The sequence below is a fragment of the Corythoichthys intestinalis genome, chromosome 1 (genome assembly GCF_030265065.1).
Source record: "Corythoichthys intestinalis isolate RoL2023-P3 chromosome 1, ASM3026506v1, whole genome shotgun sequence".
NCBI lineage: Eukaryota > Metazoa > Chordata > Actinopteri > Syngnathiformes > Syngnathidae > Corythoichthys > Corythoichthys intestinalis.
Window position 1 is genome coordinate 48,816,962 of NC_080395.1, and position 25,629 is coordinate 48,842,590.

General features: G+C 41.8%; 1 protein-coding gene across 6 annotated transcripts; it reads right to left on the reverse strand.

Annotated features, from left to right (window-relative positions):
* Positions 1-350: 350 nt before the first annotated feature.
* sema6d (semaphorin 6D) lies at positions 351-24,951 on the reverse strand. 6 transcript variants are annotated; one of them, XM_057833848.1, is made up of 20 exons: positions 24,754-24,951; positions 17,311-17,485; positions 16,489-16,600; positions 15,382-15,442; positions 15,146-15,208; positions 14,936-15,037; positions 13,730-13,820; positions 13,372-13,491; positions 13,009-13,097; positions 11,249-11,466; positions 11,013-11,144; positions 10,279-10,434; positions 6,699-6,872; positions 6,232-6,372; positions 5,940-6,017; positions 5,800-5,858; positions 5,230-5,286; positions 4,610-4,792; positions 3,627-3,868; positions 351-3,537 (listed from the first exon to the last, which is right to left on the reverse strand). In XM_057833848.1, the coding sequence occupies exons 2-20, from the start codon at positions 17,438-17,440 to the stop codon at positions 2,413-2,415; spliced, it is 3,333 nt and encodes a 1,110-aa protein (XP_057689831.1). In that variant the 5' UTR covers positions 17,441-17,485; positions 24,754-24,951; the 3' UTR covers positions 351-2,412. The 6 variants fall into 6 exon arrangements, with proteins under 6 accessions (XP_057689831.1, XP_057689849.1, XP_057689840.1 ...); XM_057833866.1 differs by lacking the exon at positions 24,754-24,951 and adding an exon at positions 24,380-24,635; XM_057833857.1 differs by lacking the exon at positions 24,754-24,951 and adding an exon at positions 23,968-24,332.
* Between the last annotated feature and the right edge of the window lie 678 nt (positions 24,952-25,629).

Consider the following 25,629-nt stretch of genomic DNA (forward strand, 5'->3'; position numbering starts at 1 on the left):
TCCTGTGCAGTAATGATTTATTTCAACTATACATGCCGTGTTAAAAAAAAAAAAAAAAACTCAACCAAAAATATGAAACAAAGACCAATACTATTTACACGTTCACAGTACATCTTTAAAACAATATTTACACTCTCAAATACTCTAGAAATTCTATATTTACATCTGGCCTTGCATTGCCATGTCGCACAGCATTGAAGTCTAAATGACATGACCAAAACATGTTTTGTTTCCTGCACACACAAAAAAAGCTTGGACTGAATTTTAAAGGCTTAAATTTAGATTGCAACTGAAAAGAAGTTCATATTGCAATGTACAAGGCAGTTAAGCAGTGGATGTTGAATGTATGCTTGTGTATGTCAGATTTCAAGTGCCCTCCTCCCACCCAAAAAAAAAAAAAAAAAAAAGAGTCCAAATACTGCTTGGATGGCAGGCTTGAAGTAAGTTTTTACATACAATCATTACTTGTAAACAAAATGTGGCTTTGGACTAAACAGGCAGCTGACACTAGGTTAAGTTTTGTTAACTATGTGGACTGTGAAGTTACATCATTCCTCAAACCATCCCAACTGGCCAATAAAAACGGAATTGAAGTTGCGATTCTGCATAACTGTGACCAATTGTAACCGTTTTAATGTGTTGGCTGCGGGCAGGATGTGCTGTTTTAAGCCGACTGGTCCACAGTGCAAGGTCTAAATACAGCCTACATCCCACTGTCAAAAAATACATTCACCGCATGGCACCTCTATGTGGCGCATTAATACAGAGTCAACAACAGGAACGCCCTTTCTTTTCAACATTTTGTTTATAACCCATTCACTAGTGGATCATGGGTCTTCCTTATCATTAGGTAGTTAATTTTTAACACTTTTTGGCCTACAAAACGATTTAGATTGCAACTGACAATAACATACTGAAAACCCTTGACACTGCCAATATTGAACTGTACTGTGGTAGATACTTTTGAGAATAAGGCACACGATACACAGATTCATGTTCACTTGCCTAAAAATATGCTTACTTCTTATTTATAGTATTTATGTATATACACAAACTTGTCATTCCCAGCATGACTTGTCTGGACACATTGGTAATTGTAGTGTTGATTGTACACTGGCCACTCATAGGAGGCGGTAATGGCAAGACGGGTTTGAAACCAACACAGACAACAAAATTAGATCACATATTTTAAGGTTAGTCTAACAACCTAACCACCATATTTAACGGTTTTGTTTCCGTATTGGAGGAATTGTCCAATTAATTTACTACAGAGATCAGTGATGTTATAAATTGTTTGCATGACAACTATGCGTTCCTGCTACATAAAACAAAGTCTGGCGCCAACAGTATGATAAAAAAAACAAAAAACAAAAGAAAGAATAGATTAGAGATCTGGCAATTTATCTGTTTTAACAGTGTGTCTTGTTGTTGAAATGGTACCTATTAGCTACACTTTGCAATCAAAGAAAAAAAAGAAAAGATGTGCATACCCATACTAGGGTCATTCCACTCTGGTACACTACTAAATGCATCAAACACACGTAGCTAGTCTAAAACCAATAGCAGCAAATGTATTGAGGAGGATATCCCAGTGAGTTAAGAGTCCCTGTCCCAGTATAGAACACTTTGTGACCATTCTAAAAGTTTCCCAACCTTTAAGCACTTGACATAAACTGGTTAAGTCTTCGTTTAAAATTCAGGTCATATAAAGACTAAAGCAACACATTTCAGCCAGGTAGTGACTTAGGTCTTAGATGGATTCTAAGGTGCATCATCTGCATGGCACGGCTCTTGAAGTGCAAAGGCTCTACATATGTTTTGCCAGCACACAACCCTCTTTCCCATCAGCTGACGTAAACAGTCAAAACACAGGTCGCCATTTACTCTTTTGTATTTTTGCTGCCTGTGTTGGTCTTAGCTCTAACGTAATAATAGTTGTATTATGCCTACTTTTCGCTGCCCTTCTCCAGCTGCCTAACAAAAGCCTGGCCTACCTCTCTGTTCATTTCACATTAGTGGGAAGACAGCGCTCAAAGGCAGTGAGAAATGAGACCCATTCTTCAAGTATTTCACTTTGTCCAACCTGGTATCTCACACACAGACACGTTGGTGGCTGCTGCTGGTGTCCTAATCCGTGTACCTAAATGTGAAAACGGCTGACACCAAATAAAGCCCAGACGTCCACTGTAATATAACAAGCAGGATGGAAAAAACATCGGAGGAGTATCTTTGGCCGCGTATGTGATTTTCCCTTTTAATTGACGTATGAGTCAATGTGCATATAACTTAAAGGGGAACACACTTCAGGTTGTAGACAAACACACACAGGGGTCAACCCAATCCGTAGCCGAGGCCATCTGGCCTCAAAGCTCTGTCAAGGCAAAGAACTTACGACAAAGTGTTCGTGCTATTCTAATAGCTGTACTTATTGACCACTCGCATCTGTGAAGTCTGTGGTGAAAAGCCATTTGGTTTGGGGGGCACATCTGGCTTTAGCGAAGGGGTCCTTTTAAGTCCCGTGCGAGGGAGTGAGCCATGCCCACTGTAGCTGCTCTGTCGGGATAAAGGAGGGTTGGGAGAGTGCATGCCTGCCCCCATCATTCCCATGTGGGAATCGAGTCTGGAGGGGGGCGTTGGAGGCATGTAACCCCCTCTGTTCATACTGTGTTGGCGAGACACAGATACGCCCATAGTCACCCCGTTGGTTGAGGTGGACAAGGAGTGCCTGTGAGATGCACTCCGTTGGAGCTGATATCCTCCTCTTGGCCTCTCCAATGTACCCCCCATGCTTAGGCTGCCCGTTGGTGTGGTGGGAGTGGGAGACGTCAAGGGGACGTCCACCCTCTTGGTGGGGCTGTGCCTAGGCAGGGAGGAGGAAGGAGAGTACAAAGAGGCCTCGCGACTTGGCACCCTGGGCGGTAATTCCGTCAGTTCCTCCATGGGTTCCAGTGTGAGGTGTTGCCGAGGGCGGGGCCCCGATCCCTCCAGAAGAATGGCCTTTGGGTTGGCCACCGAGTCATTGAGATGTTTTAAAAGGTCATTTAGTGTATTCCTCGCATCCACCGATCGCTTCTGCTCTTTCCTACTTCCTTTCGCGTCTGGATTCTTGTGCTTCTTGTCAGAAGGATGTGGCAGAGTATCATCGCCGCTGTCCAAATATGGGTGGTCATGTGTGGCGTTGGGCAGGACCACAGCACTGGGGATGTGCGAATGTCCCAAAGCCAGGTGAGGATGATGGGAGTTGGACTTGGGAGGACCCGGCGAAGGAATAAGAAGCTGAGGACTCTTGGCTGTCGAGTTGGATTCTTTGCGATGACCGCTGACCTTCCGGTGATCCCTCTCCCACTGGTTTTTGATGGGCTGCAAGCCTTTTTGCTGAAGAACAGGAGTGGAATCAGGTGTTGGTAGAGCGGACAACTCGGGAGGCGGACAACCATCCCGCAGGATCATGGTCCTGGTGTCACCATTTGGTGTTTTCAGGTCTTTACTCAGCAGGTTGGTATACAGCTTAGGAGAATCCACATTTGTCTGGTACTCCTGTGTAAATGAACAATGGAAAAAAGTAAGAACATTTTAATTCTTTAACTCCTTCTTTTTAAAAGGTAAAGTTAACTAAAGGGATGTACCTTTACAGGGCTGTCAAAGAGACCGTTGAGCTTGACGAAGCTTCCGGCAGAGTCCGAGCAGGACGGCGCGGATTCCGCATCTTTGTGGACACGTCGTTGCTTTCGCATAAATGATTCTCGATTGCAGAACACAATCAAGCCTGCTAGTAGGGCGCCCATGAGAAAAGCAGCAAAAACGCAGGTAATCAAGATGTTCATGTGGACCATCTGGCTGGTTTCACTTGCTTGGATGTCCCAGACGCCTACAAACAAACAATAGGCAAAGGTTAACTTCCTGCTGAGATATGTCAAGTGGTCAGCAGGGTGCTCCTCTTGCCCCCCTCTCCAATCACCAGCAGAAATGTGCATGTTTGTGCTTGAACACAACCCTGCATCTCTCCCCACAAACAGTGTGCCCCGTCATAGGCAAATAGGTTGGATCAAGTGGTTATCGGTTGAGGTAGATAGGCGTCCATATTCCATTAGAGATTTGTTAATTGAAGAAAGAAGGTATGGTTTCCCTCAATCCATGCGCACCAAAGAGTTAAGATTATCTTAAAGTGGAATTCATTTTTTCAACCAAGAAAACAACCAGCAGGAAGTTTGTCAGAGCCATGTTGGTATTCCACAGGCTGGATGCTGTACGGGAGGTTTGTTAGTAACCACAGACACTGATAGAGTTAGTTGGATTGTGGCAGTGCAGGCCCAGCCAATGATCTACCAGCCAGGGTAAACTATTACCAGAGCTACAGTTAGCTAGTCTATTCTGCAGATCAAATAAGTGAGAGATTTCTTTGAAAAGGTGAAAAAGAATCATTTTAAGAAAGGAAGAAAAACTAGGAAAAGAGTTATAGAGAGTGAAACATAAAACTGTTGTATCGAAATCAATTTTAGATAGCTGCCATGGTGCGAGTGTTTGCATATGTGAGCCTCATCGTGCATTGTCAGCGTTTGGCAGCTATCAGATCAATGCGGCATGCTGGCTGGCTCCCTGCGGGCCTTACCCTCTTGCCCCCCTGGGAGAGAGTCTAAAGAATGAGAGGTGGCTGGGTCATCCTGCAGCACAAAGCCTGAGCCGTAGAGCTCTGGAGCGGTCCCAGAGCTGGGGCTCTGAGTGGGAATGAGAACTGGGGGAGGTATGGGCCCACTGGGCAGGACAGTGACTGGTGCTGATGAAAACTCCATGTCTGTGGTGACAAACAAATTGTTAACAAATGCTTTGTCGAGCATACGATCATCATCCCAGTTAGTAGCCATGGTCAATGGGGATTTGGAAAGTTAGTGGTTGGATAAACCATGATAAATCTTTGACATTTTTGTTCCAAAAATCTGGTCGGGACGAAAGAGAGGATACAGAGTTGGTAGACAACAGTGCGGATGTTTTGGCGGGTGAGCATGCCAGGAAAAGTGATCAGAACAGGAAGAGATGAGTGACAAGTGAGGCAGTCACGTGAATTGGCAAATGGGTTTTGTTTGTGACGGTTGAAAATGAGGCAGGTGACTTTTGCATTCATAGGGGGTGTTTTATTGTTAAAACATAACAATGAATGAGCGGTGGAAAGACAGGGCTAGAGATGCTGAACTCAAGGGAAAATCAACCGTGGGAGTAAAAGATCAAACTAACCAGAGGTAGGGTCACCAAATGATTTGTAATCTGGTGCTGATGTAGTGCCCAAAAATGCTAAAAGAATTCAAAAGGACAATACATTATTATCAGGGAATCCAGAAGTTTAAAAAAAATCCCTTTGATAAAAGTTGATGACACTGACATTATCATTAACTTACTAAAGGCGGTCCTCTGGTTCTGATCAATACTGAGGTTCAGCTTGGGTCATTGTCAGTTGGTACAATTGACTAGGAAGATATTTCTAAGGAAAATTAGTAATGGTTACATTTTGGCCATCACTTATTACTGCTGTCACGATGGCCTCTACCAATTGCACCAGCTGAGAATGAACCTTGAATGTACATGTCCACGTTTGCGGCATTAGTTACAAAGAGCCATGTACTCGCTGTATGTACATGTGTTATTCCCAAACATAGACTTACAAAGAATGTAGGGGCAAGTTACTGGAGTGAATATTGGCGTGAGTGTGCAGATGAGTTTGTATTGTTTGCTCAGGTGTGTTTATGTGTAAGTGTATGCAGTATATGCGCTTGAGGACAGATGAAGTGGTATGAAGAAGACTCTTACCCTGACAGTCTCCCAAGTGGTTAGTGTTTCCGAATTCAATATCCTGCTCATAGCCCGTCCTGAAAACAAGACAAGGGAGAATTTTCATCATCTCATTTTTAATTAAGAGATATTGTATGAAATTTGAAGATTGAACTCACAAAAGACCAGGCTGTATCCTCTCACAGGCTCCTTGAGGCCTCCATCCACAATAGGGATCACGTAATGCAATGCATGACCTGGTAAGAAAAACACACACGCACACATCAAGCGAATGTTTAATCATTCTGGGAAGAGTACTGTAATGATTTGTGGCTTGCTGAACATTAACCCCAATATAGAGGGCAGAGTTGTTATCCTTCCATTTATGACATTTATTGGCCAAAACAAAGCGGTAACGTCACAAAACCACTGGGTCCAACTGCAAAAAAACATTCAGAGTGCATCACTTACTTGTGGCAGGAAGAATGCCTTTCACAGCGACTCAAGGGAATTCGGATGACGCAACTTGAAAAGGCAACATACAGGCTATGGGCGTCTTTGTCCACGTGTAGTGACAAGACGCGCTTATCGTCGTCATGGTTAGACAAGCACCTGGAAAGTGAAAAGTGGGAATCAAAGGTGCATCAGATTAGTGTCGAGTCTTACGCTAAAAGATTTAATCACTTGCTCGGTGGATAAGGTTTCTCTCAGAGCTTAACAGGCTTTTAACACTTGACATTTGCAAATGATGATGTGCAAATCCCGAAATAAACGATTAGAAAACAACAAACAATGCATGCACAGAAATCTGACAGACACTGCCATCAGCATGAGGAAGTTAATAGTTGCTGACTCCTCAGCCATGAGGCAGACGGTGAAGAGAAGAAGAGAATAAAACAAAAGCAGACAGAGGGGGTGAAAAGTGCATGAGGACTTACTTGGCCTTGTTGAAGACGTCTATCTCCTCCAGAAGCAAACTGTCATTCAGGGACGTGAACGAGGTCTTTGCCAGAACTTTGAGAACAACACCCGACTCCGAACCAATAAAAACCACTGTGTAGTTTTTGTGCGGACCTGCTTCGTTGTCCACAGACAGTGCCGTCAGCCTGTACCTAGAACACGATATTGTAAAAAACTCAATGCATTTTAGTGGTTAGTTTTGCTGTATTTTTGTTTGTTTCTACTAGTGCGGTCAAAGTTAAAGCTTTAACACGTGCTTTATCTTGGACAGCACTATACTAGTATAGTGTATCTCCTATGTATTAGAGGTAGGAACCTCTTGGTACCTCACAATACGACACCGCTGTTAATCTTACTTTAAAAAAGTAATTAATTACAGTTACAAATTACTTCCCCCAAAAAGTGAGTTAGAAACTCAGTTACCTAAATGTAAGAGTAATTAGTTACTTGGCAAAGTAACTGGTGTTACCATTCATGTTTTTTTTATTCCCAAAAAAACAAACAAACATAGTAACTAGAGGTGTGCAAAATTTCCGATTCTTAGATTATTCGCGATTCGGCCGTGGAAGATTCGAGAACGATTCACAAACATCCAAATTCCAATTATTGAAATATGCCAAGTAAAGCGGAAGTACAACACACTCAGCGCGCCGCGCGGTCTTCGGAATGAGGAACGGAGCGAGAGTAGCTAAACATCATGCTTCTCATTACCCGGCCCCTCGGGTAATGCCAATGCTCAACTCACGGCTCTAGCTCAACTCATGCCACGAGATAAAAAAAAACACAATAACATACCTGACTGCTGCCGAAAAGCTGCTACAAAGTACATCCACATAATGTTACGGTAGATATAATTTATATAGGACTAGATGCAAAATAGATTCGGTAGCCTTAGCAGCACATCTACAAAAAGCTAGATGCGGGCGTTAGTAAACAGCCGCCATCTTAAAGCAGTACACTTCCCTGCAAGGCTGTTGTAGCGAACCTTCCAAGCAAACCTAATTAACTTTTTATCTAAAATACTCCTAAATCGGTAAAATATTGACTTGACTCTATCTTTAAAATAGTTTTAAAACTTTCACATGTCGAAAGTAGACAAAAAGGAAATTATGGAATAACGGGAGCAATTTTAACAACTTTAACGGTTGATTCACAACATTAAATTAATTGAATGTATTTTAAAGCTGCTGATACAGAATGGGGACTGGAGGGGGGAAGGAAGGGGGGTGCATCAATAATCGTTTTATAATCGAATCGGAGCCTCTGAATCGTAATCGTAATCGAATCGTTAGGTGCCCAAAGATTCCCAGCTCTAATAGTAACCTTCGCTATGTTTGGAAGTCATTTAATGTTGTGAATCAACTGTTAAAGTTGTTAAAATTGCTCCCGTTATTGCATTAGTTCCCTTCTGTATACTTTCGATATGTGAAAGTTTGAAAATGGTTTCATCATTCAAAGATAGATTGAAGTCAAGATTTTGCCGATTTAGGAGTACTTTATACAAAAAAGTTACTTAGGTTCGCTAGGAAGGTTCTCTACAACAACTGCTTTAAGATGGCGGCTGTTTACTAACGCCGGCGAGTCTATCATTTCACATTTAGTTCTCTATACATGTGCTAACGCCGCCGAGTCTGTCATTTCGTATCTAGTTCTATATACATGTGATATCTACGGTAGGATCATGGGCACGTAGTTTGTAGGCTGTCTGCTACAGTCAGGTATTATTGGAGACAACTAGCATCGTATTTGCAACGGCGTCACAACTCCCTTCCCTCAGGCTCAGCTGTTTCGTCTCCGTGAGTCCGTGTCTCTCTGACTTTTCTCTCGCCATTCAACCAACGTAGTAACGCATGGAAAAGCACGCCTCAGTAACGGTAACGGCGTTGCCAGATGAGAAAAGTAATTAATTAGATAACAACAGAAAAAAATAACGCCGTTAGTAACGCCATTATACTCTAACGCCATCATTAAAAACACTGCGATCTGACACGATTTGCGATACAAAGCTCACGATAACAATGATCTCACGATATGGCGATACAAGGAGTATCTATACATTGGTCAAGAAATCATTCTGGGATATTATTTTAATTCTTTTTTAATTCTGGGCCATTTCAGGTAGGGCTGGGCGATATGGCCTTAAACATGTATCACGATAAATTGAGCAGATTTATCTCGATAACGATAAATGCCGATAAATTCGCCCAAGCGGACTGTTATATAATTTGAAAATCTGAATCAATGCATGAAATACAGATTAACTATTTCTTGTTGATTTATTTACCAGCATTCAATTTGATATACTGTATTTAACAATTGTACATGCAGTCTAAACATTAAGTTTATAAAAATGTATTGTAAGCAATAAGAATTCAAGTATGAACATTTATAACAGCGTGTATGACTTGAACAATGTACATTGTCAAAATCAATATGCCTGTGCAAACATGTAATTGTAACATAAATGACTTGCAGCTTGAACAGTACACTTCAAAAAGACAACTTATTGTTAATGGCTGCTGTGACATAATTATTAAATACAAGTGTTTACTTTATGGTTTAAGGCCCCCCCCAGTGCATTTTTTAATAAATGCACGCACAATAAAAATAGCTGGGGCCATTTCTCGGTCATTATAAGTTTTGCCGTTGGATTCTACTTTATGCTGAATGCTTTACCATCACAAAAGCTATCAGAGGAATCACACACAGACAGATACAAAATAACGCCACATAGTAATTGCTAGATGCAGTCCGTCCCCAGTCCACTCATTAAGTTCAGCCGTTTCGACAATGTTAGAGCCGCTATCCGACTCCATAACGTTCATATGTAGCGTTAGCCGCTAGCTAGCGTTAGCCTCGCTACCAGTAGAAAGCACTGAAAACACCATCTCCGGAAATCGTGAGAACAAAGGAGGACAGCGGGTGAAAGCCCGTCTGGATGCCACCAAGAGTCTACTAAATGTCGGTTGAAAGTTTGGTGAACCTCCCTTAAGCCACACTCCATCACGTTTTGCTTGTAGCGTTAGCTGCTAGCGTTAGCTTACCGGGCTTTTGTTTGATTGGCTTCCTGATGATCACGTGACTCCCTACGTAAGCACATTCACTGCTTTCTTAAAGGGGAATGAACATAGACGAACAACACAGAATCAAAGCGGGATGAAAAGACTATATTTTCTTGTTTTATTAATTTACCGAATTTACCGACATGGTCAAAATTACGTCGGTCATCGTTAAGAATTTCGGTGACGGTAAATTTTCGGTTTACCGCCCTGCTCTAATTTCAGGTCATTACCTATTGATTTTCAGCCACTTCCTGTTGATTTTGAGGCATTTCAGAGTCACTACCTGTTGATTTGGTGGTATTTTATTGGTTACTTCCTGTTGATTTTGGGTTAAAAAACAGGAAGTGGTCTGGGAATCAGAAAAATGAACAGGCAGTGACTCAAACTCAACAGAAAGTGACCTGTAAATGCTCCGAAAATCGGCCACCGCAGTACACAGAGTTTTTCAATTTTTGTTTGTTTTTATTATGTGAAATAATATATTTAGCATATTTACCTGACACGCGTCTTTGTATACCATGGCTCGTCCCCAATGGAAGGCACAGCTGTGTCCATTAGAGGGTGGGACTTGATGAACTGCAGGGTTTCATCCGGGAACTCGATGGAGCTCTTAAAGGATGCAGCTGGACCGTAACCTGCACAGCACCCGGGTCTAAAAAGAGGGGGGGAGGGGGGGTCACATGCACAGGTCAAAAAGCAGTCCATGTGATCATTGCACACCAGTGGGGCTGATCATCATGTGTAGCAAAGTGGATGGAAATTGAAATGAAAGGGTTGGGGAGCAGGTGCTTATTAGATCACAAAAAAAAAAAAAAAAAAAGACTCAGCCGGAAACATTAAATATGCATAATATGCATGGTTATACTGCATCAATGATTCACCAGGGAAATGAGGTGCTTTGTGGATTTTTTCCCCCGCCTTTTGAGATAGGGCATGCCTAGAAATACTGTAAGTGTGTAAAACAGTTTCAAAATGCATCCTTGTATAATTGTGTCAGATTAAATATTTAATCATCAGCAGATGGTAAATGTGTTTGCTGGGTCTAGGCTAATAACCTGGTCTTCTACCAGTGTTGAGTTCACTGGACCGGTAAAAGAAAGCGGTCAGAAAAAGAGCGACTGGTTAGCAGCTGTTGAGTCGAGCGACACAGAAAATTAAGTTTATTTTTTCTTATATACCTTTTTTAAAGTGTTTTTGAAGTGATATTTTTAAGTTTTGAAAGTTCCGTACCGAGGTTTAGGTAGCTTCTCCTCTGGGAATGGCGTCCATATGGAGTCAGCAGTCTTCTGCTCTTTAAATCGACCATGGAAGACTTTCTCGATGTCGGCCATGGAGAAAGCACACACCGCTGACCCTGGAATACTGTAGAGAAGCAAAATGATTAAATGGCCATTCCTCACCTCAGTATTGCCTACTGTCATTCTGGAAATTAGTCCATCCATCAGCCATAAACAGTCATAGCCCACCTGTTCATCTGTGTGGTGAACACACCCACAACGGACGGGACACCGTTGATGTTGATGATGTCAGTGATGGATTGAAGCACGTCAAAGTAGAAGAAGGAGTCCCCCGGCACGGAGCAGTTCAGTCTCGCCTTGACGAAAGATGTCCAATGTTTTTCCAGAACGCGCTGTGACCCACCAATGTCATTTTTGCAGATGCGGGCGACGCGAGAGTAGACCACCTAAAAAGGGGGCGAGAGTTAAAGCAAGGATAGAGACGGGAGGAAGTGGAAGTTGGCTGAGTGAACGTCGCTAAAAACACTTTCAGCGCACTAAATAATGCATCTCTCCATTCTGTTGCAACTCAACATGGACAGTTAGAATACACACTTTTATTTAGGCTTTGCAATTTTGTGTGGAAACTGTTCACCACGAGGGAGTCCACTCAATAAAAAGCAGCCCAAATGGCTGGCTTAATGGAACCAAGTGATGTGCGTTCGATTGTGTGACATATATAGAAAAGTTACTGTGTGTCAAAAGTGATCATTCCTGCACTTGTTTTGTCAAGCTACAATTGTTGCGATGTGGGGGAAAAAAACCTTGGTCTTTATATGACCTCGATTTAGTACAAAATCTGTTACTTTCCCATTCATGTGCTTTTATTTGAAACATTTCCACAAATGGTTTGACGAATTCTAAAATGCAAGACTTCAATCAACCTGTTGCTCGATGACATCAGTGTCGTAAGCGCATCCTGGCGAAAGCTGGGACTTTTCATAAAAAAAGGGCAGTTTCACGACACTTTCCTTTGGCCACTTAGTGGCTTATTTAGCAGTTAATAAAAAATAAAATAGTGTGTAGCTGCTAAATAATGTAATAATGATTAATGCTTAATAATAAATAATAAACATGGGGCAGAAAAGTGTGCTTAAACTAATTATATCAGTTTGTTATTTTAAGTTTTAGTTTTTGACAGTATGCATTATGCAAATGTTGACTTCACCTCGTGTGGCCTAACAGACCAATTTTTTTCCTTTTAAATAAAAATTAGCTCTGTTGACTATGTCATTCCATCTGTTGAAACCTCTTAACACATTTTGACGTTAGTCGGAGTGCCAGCCATTTGATAAAAGAAGTGTGAAAGGAAACATGATAGAATTAAATTAAGACCTTGTAGCAAAGTTCAAAAGTACTGTATCTCAACTTTCTCCTATGTGATGTCTTTCATATGTCTGGGAGTGACAACAAATTAGTGAATTATATCACCTATTTGCAGTCTTTTATTTGCCTGGGAGTCACAACATATTAGCGAATTATATAAGGATTGCTTTGACTAGATAACCCCCGTCAAAATTAAGGTGTCACCCCAGTGTTAATAGGATTGAAATATTCTATCAAGTGATGTCGAACGGTGGCCTCTTGGCCAGCTCGCCAGATCAGCTTAGAACAGGCTTGGTCAAATCTGATACTGGCATCCAACTCAGAACATCCTAATGCCCGCGCATTAGTTTGTAGAGAGAGGCAGATACTGACTGCGCAATCTCTGGAAGACAAATCCCCTCACTGTGTAATGGTTTTACATCAGGCAAACATTCCCAGCAAACCCAGACTTGAAAATTCAGCCGTATTCTAATGCGGTGTTCTGTAATCGCATGAATGGGCACTGCCACTTGGGCCATTTGTGTCAGAAATGAATTCATTTGAGGAGGCTTCAGTCCTTTTCGGGTATAGCATCTGTTCAGAAAATGTAGTGCATTAAAACAGCGCCTTTGGACTGTTCTTACCTTGCCCAGATTGCTGTGCTCCACTGCAATCTCTCGGTAGAAAAAGTACACATAATTCCCATACTCGGCTGCGTGCAGGAAATGAGGTTCTGAGGGAGAAACAGAGGTAGAGAGTTGAGAGAGTATTTTTGCATCGTCACCACCAGTGTGCATGTTGAATATTTCAGGGATTTGTACAAGGCTGTATATGACTGGGGGTGACCTAGATTGCCTGAGAGGGAGCAGGCCATATCCCCCGAGGAGTTTGGCAAGACAGGAGAGCTCTCTATCGCAAACTCCAATGTCTCAGACACTCACCATGCCATGCCGTAGTATAGCCATAAAGGAGGCAAGTAAAGATGTAGCGAAGGGGCGCTCGTTTACCTTTAAGCCACTTGGAGTCGTATTTGATGGTCCTCAGGGCAGATCCATCACCCATACTGCGATAAATGACAGAATCACTGGCCTGAAAGTCAGCCACCGTGGCGGAATACAGTTTCCCCTCTACAAAACAAAACAAACAAGAAAAGCAGTCAAAAGAGCTGGCCTACAATGCTTCTTCTTCTACTATTTTTTCCTAATTTAAAAGCTTTAATTGGCCCGACTTGCTGTAGCTGCAGGCGTATTTGCACTGCAGCAAAAACATAGAGGTGATAATGAGAGCATAAGTGGAAACATATTAGCTCTAGTGCACAAAGACTCTCGTGTTTCTGCGTGTAGGCGGTTGCGTGTTGACCCTCACCTGCAAAAAGGGCAACGTTGGTTTGCTTGGAGTCAAATGGGCACCGTGCCAACCCGTTGATCTCCTCACCATCCAACTCAAGGTTATCCAGCTGAGGGATGGAACAAACGGGCACGTTGAACAAAGACGGCAAAGCAAATATGCACAAGAATGTGTTCAAACACTACAGTCAAATGCATTGAATAACCCACGTTAAGTGGTACCTTGACTTACCAGTGCCCTAAATGAAAGTGCTAGGTTAGTATGCTTCAAAGTAAAGCTACAGTGTGTGTGGTTGCTTTAACTACAAAATTTGCAAATCTACAGTGATCCCCCATTTTTCATGGTTAATGGGGATCAGAACCTGCCGCAATAGTAAATAAAACCGTGAAGTAGCGCAACCCCCCCAATTTTTTTTTTTTTGGGGGGGGTGTTCAATGTATTTATTCATATTTAGCATTGGAAGGAGATACATAAAAGACATGTTTTTTCACTTTATCCCCAAAGTATAGATAAAAAAAATATATATATAGGGTGATTCAAAAAGAATGGGCCTAAATCATTAGGCCATATGTCAAAAATGAAACACATTACAAAACTCATATAGGCATAGGCAAATGTGCTGAACATAACTTCCAGTATGATTTCATGTGTTTCATGTGCCGGTGATGGCCACCTTTGAGCACTTGATACAATTTGAGTTTTTCGGACTATACGCCGCTACTTTTTCCCCTCATTTTGAATCAAGCGGCTTATAGTCCAGTGCGCCTTATTTGTTTGGTATATTGAACTTGTGTCCAAGCAAGTTTTATATATATATATATATATATAATTATGTATGTATATATATTTTTTATATTTTTGATTTAACACATGATGATTTTGGCAAATTATTTTTTAATCACCTTGTATATATATTAATAAATGTTTTGAGCACTTCAAATGTAATAATTGTGATGAGTTTTAAACATGTTACTATCCCACCAAATTATTCTTAAACAAGAAGAAAGTGGTAGAAAAATGTTTGGCTTTATTAAATACTTCACTGAGTTGAAGCGTGAAGTAGCGAGGGATCACTGTATATATGTTTTATCTTGAGTTTTAAAATCAACTTCAACTAGAAGAGGTTAAAACCTCTTTTTCCACCAAATAGCTGCTCCCAGTACCAAAAAGCCCATACATTTCAATTGTCTGAATGATGGCTCACATATAAACATGTATACTGACCCTGTAGTATCTGCACATGGGGTTAAAGCCATTGGTGCCACATATAAAGACCAGATCGTCATTTCTGGGAACCAGCACTTTGATGAAGTTATGGCATTCATCCTAGAAACAGACAAGAGTATTGATTTAAAAGATTTTTTAATTTTTTAGCTGGACTAACAACGTAGCACTGAAGTAAAAGTTGTGAGGCTGAATTGTTGTTATACTTACCCTGTGTTTTCCTTTGACAGCACACATCTCCCTGTCAGCCTGGCCTGATCGCCATGTCAGCTTCTACAGAATCAAACGTGAAGCACCATCACACACATGCACTAAACAGGAATGTGCACACACACGCGTCTCTCCTTTCAATTCGCTCATTTTACTACTAGCCTAGTTTGTGATGAATAGCTGTGTGTGCATGCGCGTTTGTGGTTTTAAAGAGTAGCTTGTGGCAAGAATCTTACCCGGTATGGGATGATCTCATTCCTGTAGGATTCTCTTAAACTTACAAGGTACACCTGATCTCTGTGGACAGCAACATAACATTCGAAAATCAGTGATGCAACAAATCAAAGGCTAAATTTAAAAGATGAACCAAGATGAAAGGGTTTATATTGAAGGCTCAGATGCCATTTTTGTTTCCAACAACTTGAGCTTTATGCATCTAATACTGGCAGGGCCACATTTCAACCTTGTTTTACACACTGTACAACTGCAGGGAAACTGATGCATAGTAATTAGCTCATCTGCATTGTTTTCCTGATTGTTTTTTTTTTTTGTCAAGAGCTGAGCTCATCTTAGGAAAAATCACATCTGTTATTTATTTACTTATAGCTAGTTTGCATCCCAAAACTACAAGTTTTGGTTTTGTGGTAACATGAGATCTTGGGTTTTAACGGTCTTTCGCAGCTGGCAATGATGAGCAAAGTAATCTAGCGGTTAGTCTTTCATGAAAACAAGACAACTGAGAATTCGTCCTCAGTGATTACTGTTTTTTTTTTCTCAACTGGCTTTAAAACCTGATCATCTTCTGCACTACTTTACATGACATCACTTCTTCTTGATGATGTGCCAGTTATGACAGATGCGGAACACCCAACCGGGAACAACAATTGCTTTTACTTTCAGCCAACGTATGTCAGCACCCAAAAGTGGCAGTGTGATTTACCTGACACCAGTTATACATATGGGTGTGATTACAGTGTTGTGTAACTTGTGTGTGTGTGTTGGGGGGGATGTAGGAATGGGGGCAGTAATACTGTAGATGTCAATGTGATTTCTTGCTACAATACTGGTGGCTGGTGGTAAGATTAATCCCAATGCTCATAAATACTCTAAAACGACATGTAGAGATGCCAAGAAACCCCTGACAGAGCATCAGGCCGGGTTGATAGACGCTTTTGCTGGATCGATACTATACCACATACATCAGATGACGGCCTAGAAGCCGCGGATCTAATAACACTAAGAGCTCCCCCCTCCCTCGCGCCACTGTTTACCTGCCAAGATTTGAGTTAGCGAATTGCTGGGGGTGGATGGTGTGAAGGAGAATCTGCACATGTTCAGTATACCTGCCAGCGATGAAGAGCGTGTCTTGTATCTTGGTCATCAGCTGAAAGTCGAGGCGATGCTGCGACTCATTTCCAGAGGGCCTGCCTCTGAAAACAGGGTACCTCCGAGTAACTGCAAATGAGCACACGCATTGTTTGTTACATTAAGTGTGACTACTGGTTAGGCATAAATATGCTGTGCGGGCACAAATGTAGTCACATTTTATTTGTTGATGTGGATGTTGGGTTGGTATATACTGATACTATAGGTTTACATAAATTACGGCTCCAAAATGAACATAACTCCAACTTTCTCATTAAGTGAGAACATCATTATCAATATGCCAGTGATTTTTTGTTTTCAAAACTGATATATTGTAGATTTCTTTGAGAATGTGTGATGAGGTTGGTCATGGGCGAAGAAAGCTCTTGTGTGCCTAGGTATTTTTTCATTGACATTGCATTTTTGATGGTTTTATTTACAAGTTTATAAATGCATCAACCTTAATGACAATGAGATTACTCAACCCTGATGGATCTCTATGCTCCATTGAGTGCCACTCTATTTACATACTGCACTTACTGTAATTGAAATTCAATTTGAGGAAGGCTATTATTCAGTGCGCTAGAATCTCACTCCATAGTACAGCACAAATCTCTTATTCTTGTTCACTGAAAGAAAAAAAATCACCTCTACGGTTGTGTATAAAATATGTTGTTTCAATTAAAAATGAAAACACCACAAAGCATTTATGAGAGTTTATCCGCTGTTACATTTATAGTGACAATGCAATTGTGATCCATCTCTGCCGAGTTTGTGGTTGTGAGTGCGTGTGAACTCACAGTGTGCGTCAACGACATCCAGGGGTGCAATGTCCTCAGGGAAGCTGACTGCAAGGAGAGTGCGTGAGGCTGTTTGCAGCAACAGCAGCAGCAGCAGCTCACTGAGCAGAAGTGCAGCTCTGTGTCCCATGGCTGCTCACATACACTTCCTGTTTCACACAAGTGAAGATGTTACCTGGAGACATGAAAAAAAAAATTGTTACCCCAAAGTTGTAGACTAGCATCTGCTACAACGTTGACGTAAAAGTACACATCATCAAAATTGGTTTAGAAATGAGCAAATTACGATCATAGGCTGTACAGAAGAAATGGACAACGCGACGGTGACGTCACCTGTACTGTTCGCCAGTTCCCATTTGAAGCTCACTTTTTACTGGTCATGGCACTGCCATGACAGCTGCCATGTTTTCCTCTCAGTGTTCCTGAAGCCCATATTAGGGGTATTTGGCAGATATGTGTTCTCCATGTCAGTCTATGGGCGGGAACCCCAATCCACCGACCAGCTAAAGATTCAGAGAGACCCCAGGAATGCAACTGGCCCCCGACCGTTATTAATTTTTTTTGGGGAGCTAGATTACAACGATTGTGGCACAAAATAATCACCCCCTGTGCAGTTGTCATGAATAATTTATGCCACACATTCGTCTTTCAAAGTTTGAACTAGGCTTTAAAAAGGTTTTTTTTTTTGCTTGTGAAATCGGACAGTGCAGAATGTCAATGTAAACTCTATATGTTTTGAAACCAGAGGAGCCAGACCCAGTGGCCAATGTCTGGTACTACTGGCTTTTTCAAACACTTCTGGGACTTCGCTCCTTAAGACGGGAGGTTGGGCTTCGGTTACGACTTAATTTCAATGTCCATGCCTTCTGTTTGCCACGTGACTGGCTGGCAAGTAGTTTATGGTGTAACCTGCCCCCTGTCCATTGACAGTTGGGAAAGGCTCCCCGACACTTGAGAGGATAAACGGTACTGATAATGATTTTATGAATGCATCCAATTTGATGGCCATCAAGAAGATACATCGTTTAGCTGAGTTGCTGCAGTGTACTAGCGTACGTAGTACAGTGGTACATCTACGTACGAAGTTAATTCGTTCCAGGACCTTGTATCTAAGTCGCAATGGTCGTATGTCGAGCAGAATTTTCCCATAAGAATACATTATAATTCCATTAATTCTTTGGAGTGTCCTATTCACCCATCTTAATCTGCTAGCGTATGATCATGTACTGTATGTTGATGTGCGAATAAACTGAACTTAAACTGGGAAAAAAAAATATTTTTTTTAAATGAATTCGTTCCACAGGCCGAAAACCTACACTAAATCCTTAATAAATACTGCTGTTACTATTGCAAATAGCAACTAAAAGAACATAAGAAATACATTATAAATAGAAATCGGAATAATAATATAATGATAGTAATAATAATAGTAATATATGTAATAATGTAAGAAATCGGGTTTAATGTGGCAGTTGTATTTTGTGTGGTGTACCTGAACGCACCGCGTGCCCTGATGGCAGTGTGAGATAGTGCAGTTGAGATATCACTTTCACTTTGAACGTCCTATTGTTGCGGGCAATTGGCGTGTTGTTTTGCACAAGTTCAGAAATAATTAATTAAAAACCTGACGAAGCTGGCGATCTCTTTGGTGATGGTTGTCACCTTTACTTATAAAGTATTGTCAAGCAGTTCACGGACGCGCACCCCACGCTTATATTTTTCCATTGGTAAGCCTCACCATTTTTCATTTTTCACCTCCGGCTTTAACATTCTTGGAACCTATGTTGATTTCTCTCAAGAAAATCCACCGTGTGTGCGTCTTGCGGGAAAACAATGAAATTGCGACGCTGTCATAAATCGTCTTGTTTCGAGCATTTTGTCGGATGTAGAAACAAACGGCGAGTCAAATTTTACGTCAGATGTCGAAAAGATCGTGTGTCGAAGCGATCGTATGTCGAGGTACCACTGTATTCCAATTTGTGAAGGCACCGGTTGGAGTCTTATCCAGCAGAGGGCACAATTTGTCATAACTGTCTGAGAATGCCACCTTGAGCAGTTCCTAATGTTGCCCGACCTCCCGTATCATAAAATATCGATATCAAAACATTGAACTGAAAAATAGCCAAGGTTTGGCATTCGCTGGTTATCTTAAAATGATCGCTTTGGCGTCGACTGGTATTGTTCTGAACAAATAATCGTCATTTAGTCCGAGAACAAAGTGGCTTGCTGGCATTTTGTGGCATTAATAGCAAATTCCAAGTGTTTTCAAGTTTTTGCCTTGTGGCTTTATTTTGCTGTACTAGTATGTGTAAACCAGAACCTTGAGTCTATAAATCTGCCTTTGCTTTCTACCTTCTCCTGCATCTGCTCTCTATCAGAAGGTCAGCCAAAAGTCCGGCATGGTTTCTCGGCGCGTGCTCGGTGAAATGAAAGTCTGCTCTGTTAAAAGTGCGGTGAGCCTTTCTGCCTCTGTACTTTTGCGTTCGTGATTTGTTAGCGCGAGGCCGAGGTTGACGTTGATCAGCTCGTTCCAACTTTACCGCCATCGTCAGAGCATCATCTCATGCGACCTTAGCTGACTTCTATTAGCGCTCTGTTAGCTCTTAGTGCTGCAGTCTCTCTTTGGGGCCAAAGCGCTTTATTGCACTGCAGTTTCACACCATCTTTGTGTTTTGAGGACAAAGCCACATGCAGTTGTTTTGACATTGCAGTAATTATTTTTCTTTTATACCACATCCTGACACAGATAACATGCCAGATGGATATACCCCTATTGTGGGTAGTATGCATGTGTAGGAAATGTGTGGAGGAGGGCTTCAGAGGCAGGCTGTGCCTCTAAATGATTGGTGTACATTTCAAATATTTATAAGGCAAACAAATTATTCATGTGGGCAAAGCCTGAACGGATATAAACAATTTACTGGGAGACGTCACACAGGCTAAGGCATGGATTAGCTTGGAGCATGTTGAGATCAGCACACCAGGAGCGCATACATCATCATGCTTTCACATAATGTATCTCAAAAGACTGACACATGTGCACACGCACAAACAGTAATGATTCATTTTTCAATTAGCCCCAAAGCACACCTGCTCCACTGTGTCAGAGCCAGGCCATTAGTGCTTTGATTGATCCACACAGGAAGCGGGGCAGACCATATCAACGTTTCACTACAGTCATGTGGAAACCTCCCTAAATCTGGTCACTTTATACGTCCATTCAGTGCCCAAGTAGACCAAGTCCATCAAAACATCTGTGTACCAGCTTTTTTCCTGCGTACACCCAGTGTTGAGTCATCTCAACTGCCTCGAATACTCCGTGTTGATATTAAACGACCAGATTTTTCCAAGCACTGATAATCCTACTTCAGGTCTGTAACTTATAGTGTGTCACCCAGGAGATATTGAAGTGAGACTGAAATGGACCACTCTATAAATGTGTTTTAGTCATACACGGCATGTAATGGTAGCAATTCAGTGCTCAGTGGGACACTGTGGCCTTCCAAACAGCAATGTCATTATGAGTAATGCTAGACCTGATACAGGCTGTGCTTCATCTCCATTACTCCACTTAACAGTTAAATTGGGATGTTTTTGACTAACTAGAGAGATTGTCTAGGGTCAAATAGGCGTGTGCATAACAAATGCTGAAGCATTTCCTTTAACTATGTACACCATCAAATCTCCGTTCTGGCTGACAGATCTATAGAGACCAACCAACATATTATAAATATGAAGTGATGATAGAGCTCTCAGTAGTGTTCCTTAAAAGCATCAAGTGTAGTTTTATTACCTTGCAGATGTGATCACCACCAAACCAGGACAGGAATAGATACCGAATGCACAACAACGGGAGGAAGTGGAGGTGCAGTACAAAAGGTAACTAAAGTGAGATAGCGATTCTACAACGCTATCTGAGGCAGAATTCAGAGCCCTTCTCTAAATAACCCTTAAGCACAAATAGACACGTACTTCCTCCAGGCTTATTGCTCAAAATGCAATTAAATAGCAAAGTAACTATAGTCCAGCACCATTATAGCCATACTGTATAGGTAAAGTCTCCCCTATAATGTAAAACAGAAACAGAAGCGACCCAGAGGTCAGCGCTCTAAAATTACTTTTAAATCTCTGGTGAGCCCAGAATATTTTCTATTGACTATTCCTTTGCACTCTCTGGTTCCTGCCCTCCAGTTAATGTGTGTGGTGTGCATGTACATATAGGCCTCCAACAAGCCCAGAGACGCTAGGCTTGTCACGCAACTCGCCATTCAGCCTTGCCTCGCTCTAACTCTGTTATTACAGGCTTTTCAGTGTCCCACAACCACGCACTTACCCGCTGATATTGTTGGCTCAAACTCATGATGTTTAACATGGGGGGGGATGGGAAAAGGAGAGGGGGTGTTAAGGGGGTCTGGTGGATTTGGTGTAGGGGTCCCTAGCCCAATTCTGGTAGTTAAAGCTGAGGATTTAGTGTTACGAGGCTAAAATGACAGATTAACACATATTCTCTACTTGAGCTGCACTTTTGCTGGCATATGTCAGCCGCCACCTCGCATCGACCGCACTTTCGGATCCTTTTTTTTTCAAGGGAGTCCAATTCGCTGCACGTAAAAAAGATGGCAAAGGATAGCAGTGCGTTTTCTGCTTCATTCTGAATGGGATATCGTGATGTAACCCCAGATTGAAGATAGTAGTCTAGATTTAGGAGAATACGGCACTTACGAGCCATTTGAACCGTCACACTGTTCAAAATCCATACAATGATGGAAAATAAGGAGTATAAACAAGCTATGCCTGGTGTCTGCGTGAGCTGTGTCACGCTTTGCAAACAACAAGTCACGCATCCTGTATTCCTCAAACAACTTCCAAAACTTTTCGCAATAATTTGCGGCTACACATATGAAGCGGTGGCAGAATACAAACCAGACATTAAAATATAAATCAGTCAACTGGATCTATCACTGTACATCTGTAGCTGCATCCGAAGGTGGTTTCCAATTGGCCGAGCACTTTGCCACAACCACTTAAAGCCCGTACAGTCTTTAGTTGCGGTGACAGAAGAATGCATCGCTTTGTTGAGGTTTGCCTCCCTCAAATAACAACTGATTGAAGGGAGTATTATTGCGCATATACAGAAGAAGCATCTAGACTGATTCATTGAAGGAGCATGCTATAGGAAGATACGGCATAAATAAGGAAGCTGTCGAGATGCAGACTCACATGAGAATTCTCAGATGATCACATTATTTCCCCAGGAGTGATTATTATGTATATATTCACTCCATTCCCACCGAGACTAAGCTGTTACTCCAACCTGGACTCACTTTTAAGAGGTTTAGGTATGCAAGTTTGCAAGGACTGCCTGCCTTAACCCCTTTCTTTTGGACCTCGGAAAGAAGAGGGGTAAAACAGGAGAAAGGTTGCACATAGCAGTAGTTGTGCACAAAGGGGCCTAGCTGCAGGTGTGACCAGGAAACAAAGGGGGGCTTTGGCCACACAAACACAATGGTGCCCCACCCCCGGTGACTGGCCCTATCTATGCTTAGAAGAGCACATTTGGGGGCTACTAAAAAGGGGCTCTAAAGGAATAAAGCAAGTCATCTAAACATATAAAAGTGGAACTTTTATCACCCCAGTCTCTCAAAACACCTATTGATTCTGATTTTCAAGCAGCAATTTGGATCGTCCATTTATAATATTGTTAACATGGAACCTCACGGTTTAATGGTGGCTGTTCTGGGTTACAGCTGGCCCTAGTGGAGGTTAACTATGGTCGTTCTGGTCGCTGAATTCTGACCCGGTGACCAGCGAGCTGAGGCATGACAACAGGCCAAAACTGCCGGCTAACCTGCAGCCAATTCGGTTATTCAGTGCTTCAGCCAACATCAAGTTTGTAGTTTGCCATCACTTAAATGAGAAAAATGGTTCTAGATAAATTCTTATTTCAAGCAGTTTGATGGATCTTTTGACTCACATTTTAGCCTTAATTCCATCAATTGGCAGATTTTTGCTGATAATTTTGCACTTGCTGTCAATCCCTTAAGCCACTAAAAATCCTTCACATGCCTGTTAAACAATTATGATCAGCTCAATGTATTTATTCTCTACACGCTCTCAGATTGTGAGGGGTTATTTTTGCACTACTTTTCCACGGCAATCCACACAAGCATCGGTGCAGCCACAAACGCTTGTATTGTCCGGCCTGAGGTCTAAAGGCATTCAAAGTTCCATCCGTGGTAAATCTTTTCACAAGCCTTTAGTGTCCACATGTGGGACTTGTACAAAAGACAACAAAGAGGAGGGGACACAAGAGGAGAGACAACAGTGATGGAGCTTTTCTATTATCCGGCAGAGATAGAGAATTGCAATATGTTCAATTAATTCAAGGCACCATAAAGAGAAAGCAATGAACAGTAAGATAAAAGTAACACTGCCAACCAGGCGGTGCTGGTGGTCAAATCATATACATCGATGATTTAATATAAAAAAATAAAAGTATATTTAAAAAAAACAAAAAAAAACAACAACAAAAAACATAAATGGATACAAACAAGTCCCATTGCTAATCAGTCTTCCAATCCCTTTAACGATGTAAAAGCCTGGAAATTCCTATTTTGGGGGGAAATTCAATAGAACTTATTTCTTCTTTTAACCTACCTTCAGCTCATGACCAATCCACCCGAATGTCCGAATATTCCTTTTGTAATCCATTTAAAAAAAAAAGAAAAAAATAGGAGAAAAAAAGACCCAGCGAATGATTCCTCCATTCGAACACACTTGATTGCTTTAAATCCAGTTTTGGGCTCCGTTCGCTTCATTTAAACATTTTTCTTTAGTCTTGGTTCCGGGGCCACTTTGGATGTGACGACTGATGCTCAAAGCAGATCCACGAACCACAACACTCTTCAGTGGAAGTAACTAGCCTGTGGTCCCCTCCCACCCACACACACACACACACACACCCAAGCAGGAGCACCTCCACTAACTTTGGACACATTCACACAACAAAACAATACTAATAATAATTCAAGATTAACACACACAAAAAAGGTTAAGAGCTTCAACTCACTGATGTAGACCAGAATGGACAACCACTTGAGTTCACTCGGGAGAGATTTAGTCAAGTAAATACTCGAAATTGACTCGGCTCTTCTGAAATAAAGGCGAAATAACCGAAGCACTAAAAGAACAAAGAATCAAAGAAGTTGATATTTTTCACAAAGGACGAGCGTTCAAACGAATGTGAGCGGTTACAGTACAAACACTGTCGTCACAAAGCAGCAGTTAAAATTCAAGCTCAACGTATAACCTGTACAGTAACCCTGTTTTTTTGTTTTTTTTTTGCACTGAGGCATTATATCCCTTACTCAGTTTCACTAATTCGACTTCCACTTCGGAAAAGTAGAAAAAATAGGTGCATGCATTTTTGCAAAAACAACTCACCTCATTTGAATGGTTTTATTATTGTGTATCCATATGCAGTAAATCCTCCCAAAAAAGGAGGCGAGTATATCGCGCGTAGCTCCAACTTCTCCTGGCTGAGAGGAAAAACAAACTAAGGAGACACGGCAAATGGTGTAATTTGACCCGAGCTCGGTCAATCCACGCAGGGAGAGATCCACAACCCGCCAATAAGGAGCGCTCTTGCTCCAGCCGATAGTCCCTCCCCCACCGTGCAGCTCTCTCCTCGCTCGCTCGCTCCCTTTGCCTCACTGCTGGCTTCCTTCCTCTCTTTCCAAGAGCCACAGAGGCAGAGAGGGAAAAAAAAATCAACACCCCTCCTCCCTCTTGTGTGACCCTTGTTGCACCCCCTGTGTTAAAGCCCCCCATCCTCCCCCAAACTTCAAGTCAGCAACTGCTCCTAGTTAAAACTCATTTCAGCCTATTTGAGGCTCAAGCAAGCTGCCGCTGCTTAGTTAAAACATCTTTTAGCAATGTTTGGATTTGGAGCGATAGGGGTAAGCTCTTCTTACTGTATTGAGCAAAGCACCATGAAAGTGGCCCAAAGTATATTTTCGAAGTGCAGCGGAAAAGTTGGCGACCAAATAGGGATGACAACCATTACAATGCAGAGGCAATTTGAATAGAACTTCAACTCTATTTGACCACATATAGATTGCTGGAGTGCAAATATGTTATAACTGTACTAGTACTTGAGTAAAAATTTCAGGTGGCTGTACTTGAGGTTGACCATTTATATGAAATGTTCTTTTTAAATTTGAAAACTGACACCTGTATTTACTAAAAATAGGCTTGTTACTTTAACTCATTGGCTCACTGATAGTGATAGACCATAGACTTCACTATCAGTTGACGGGA

Bases quoted from the DNA above. Each gene is read 5' to 3' on its own strand.
- sema6d (XM_057833848.1), bottom strand. From the start codon at position 17,440: ATGGGACACAGAGCTGCACTTCTGCTCAGTGAGCTGCTGCTGCTGCTG. The intron at 13,492-13,729 runs GTGAGGGTCAAC...TTTGTTTTGTAG, and splicing joins CAACGTTGCCCTTTTTGCAG to AGGGGAAACTGTATTCCGCC. The intron at 11,145-11,248 runs GTGGGCTATGAC...GCTTCTCTACAG, and splicing joins TTCACCACACAGATGAACAG to TATTCCAGGGTCAGCGGTGT.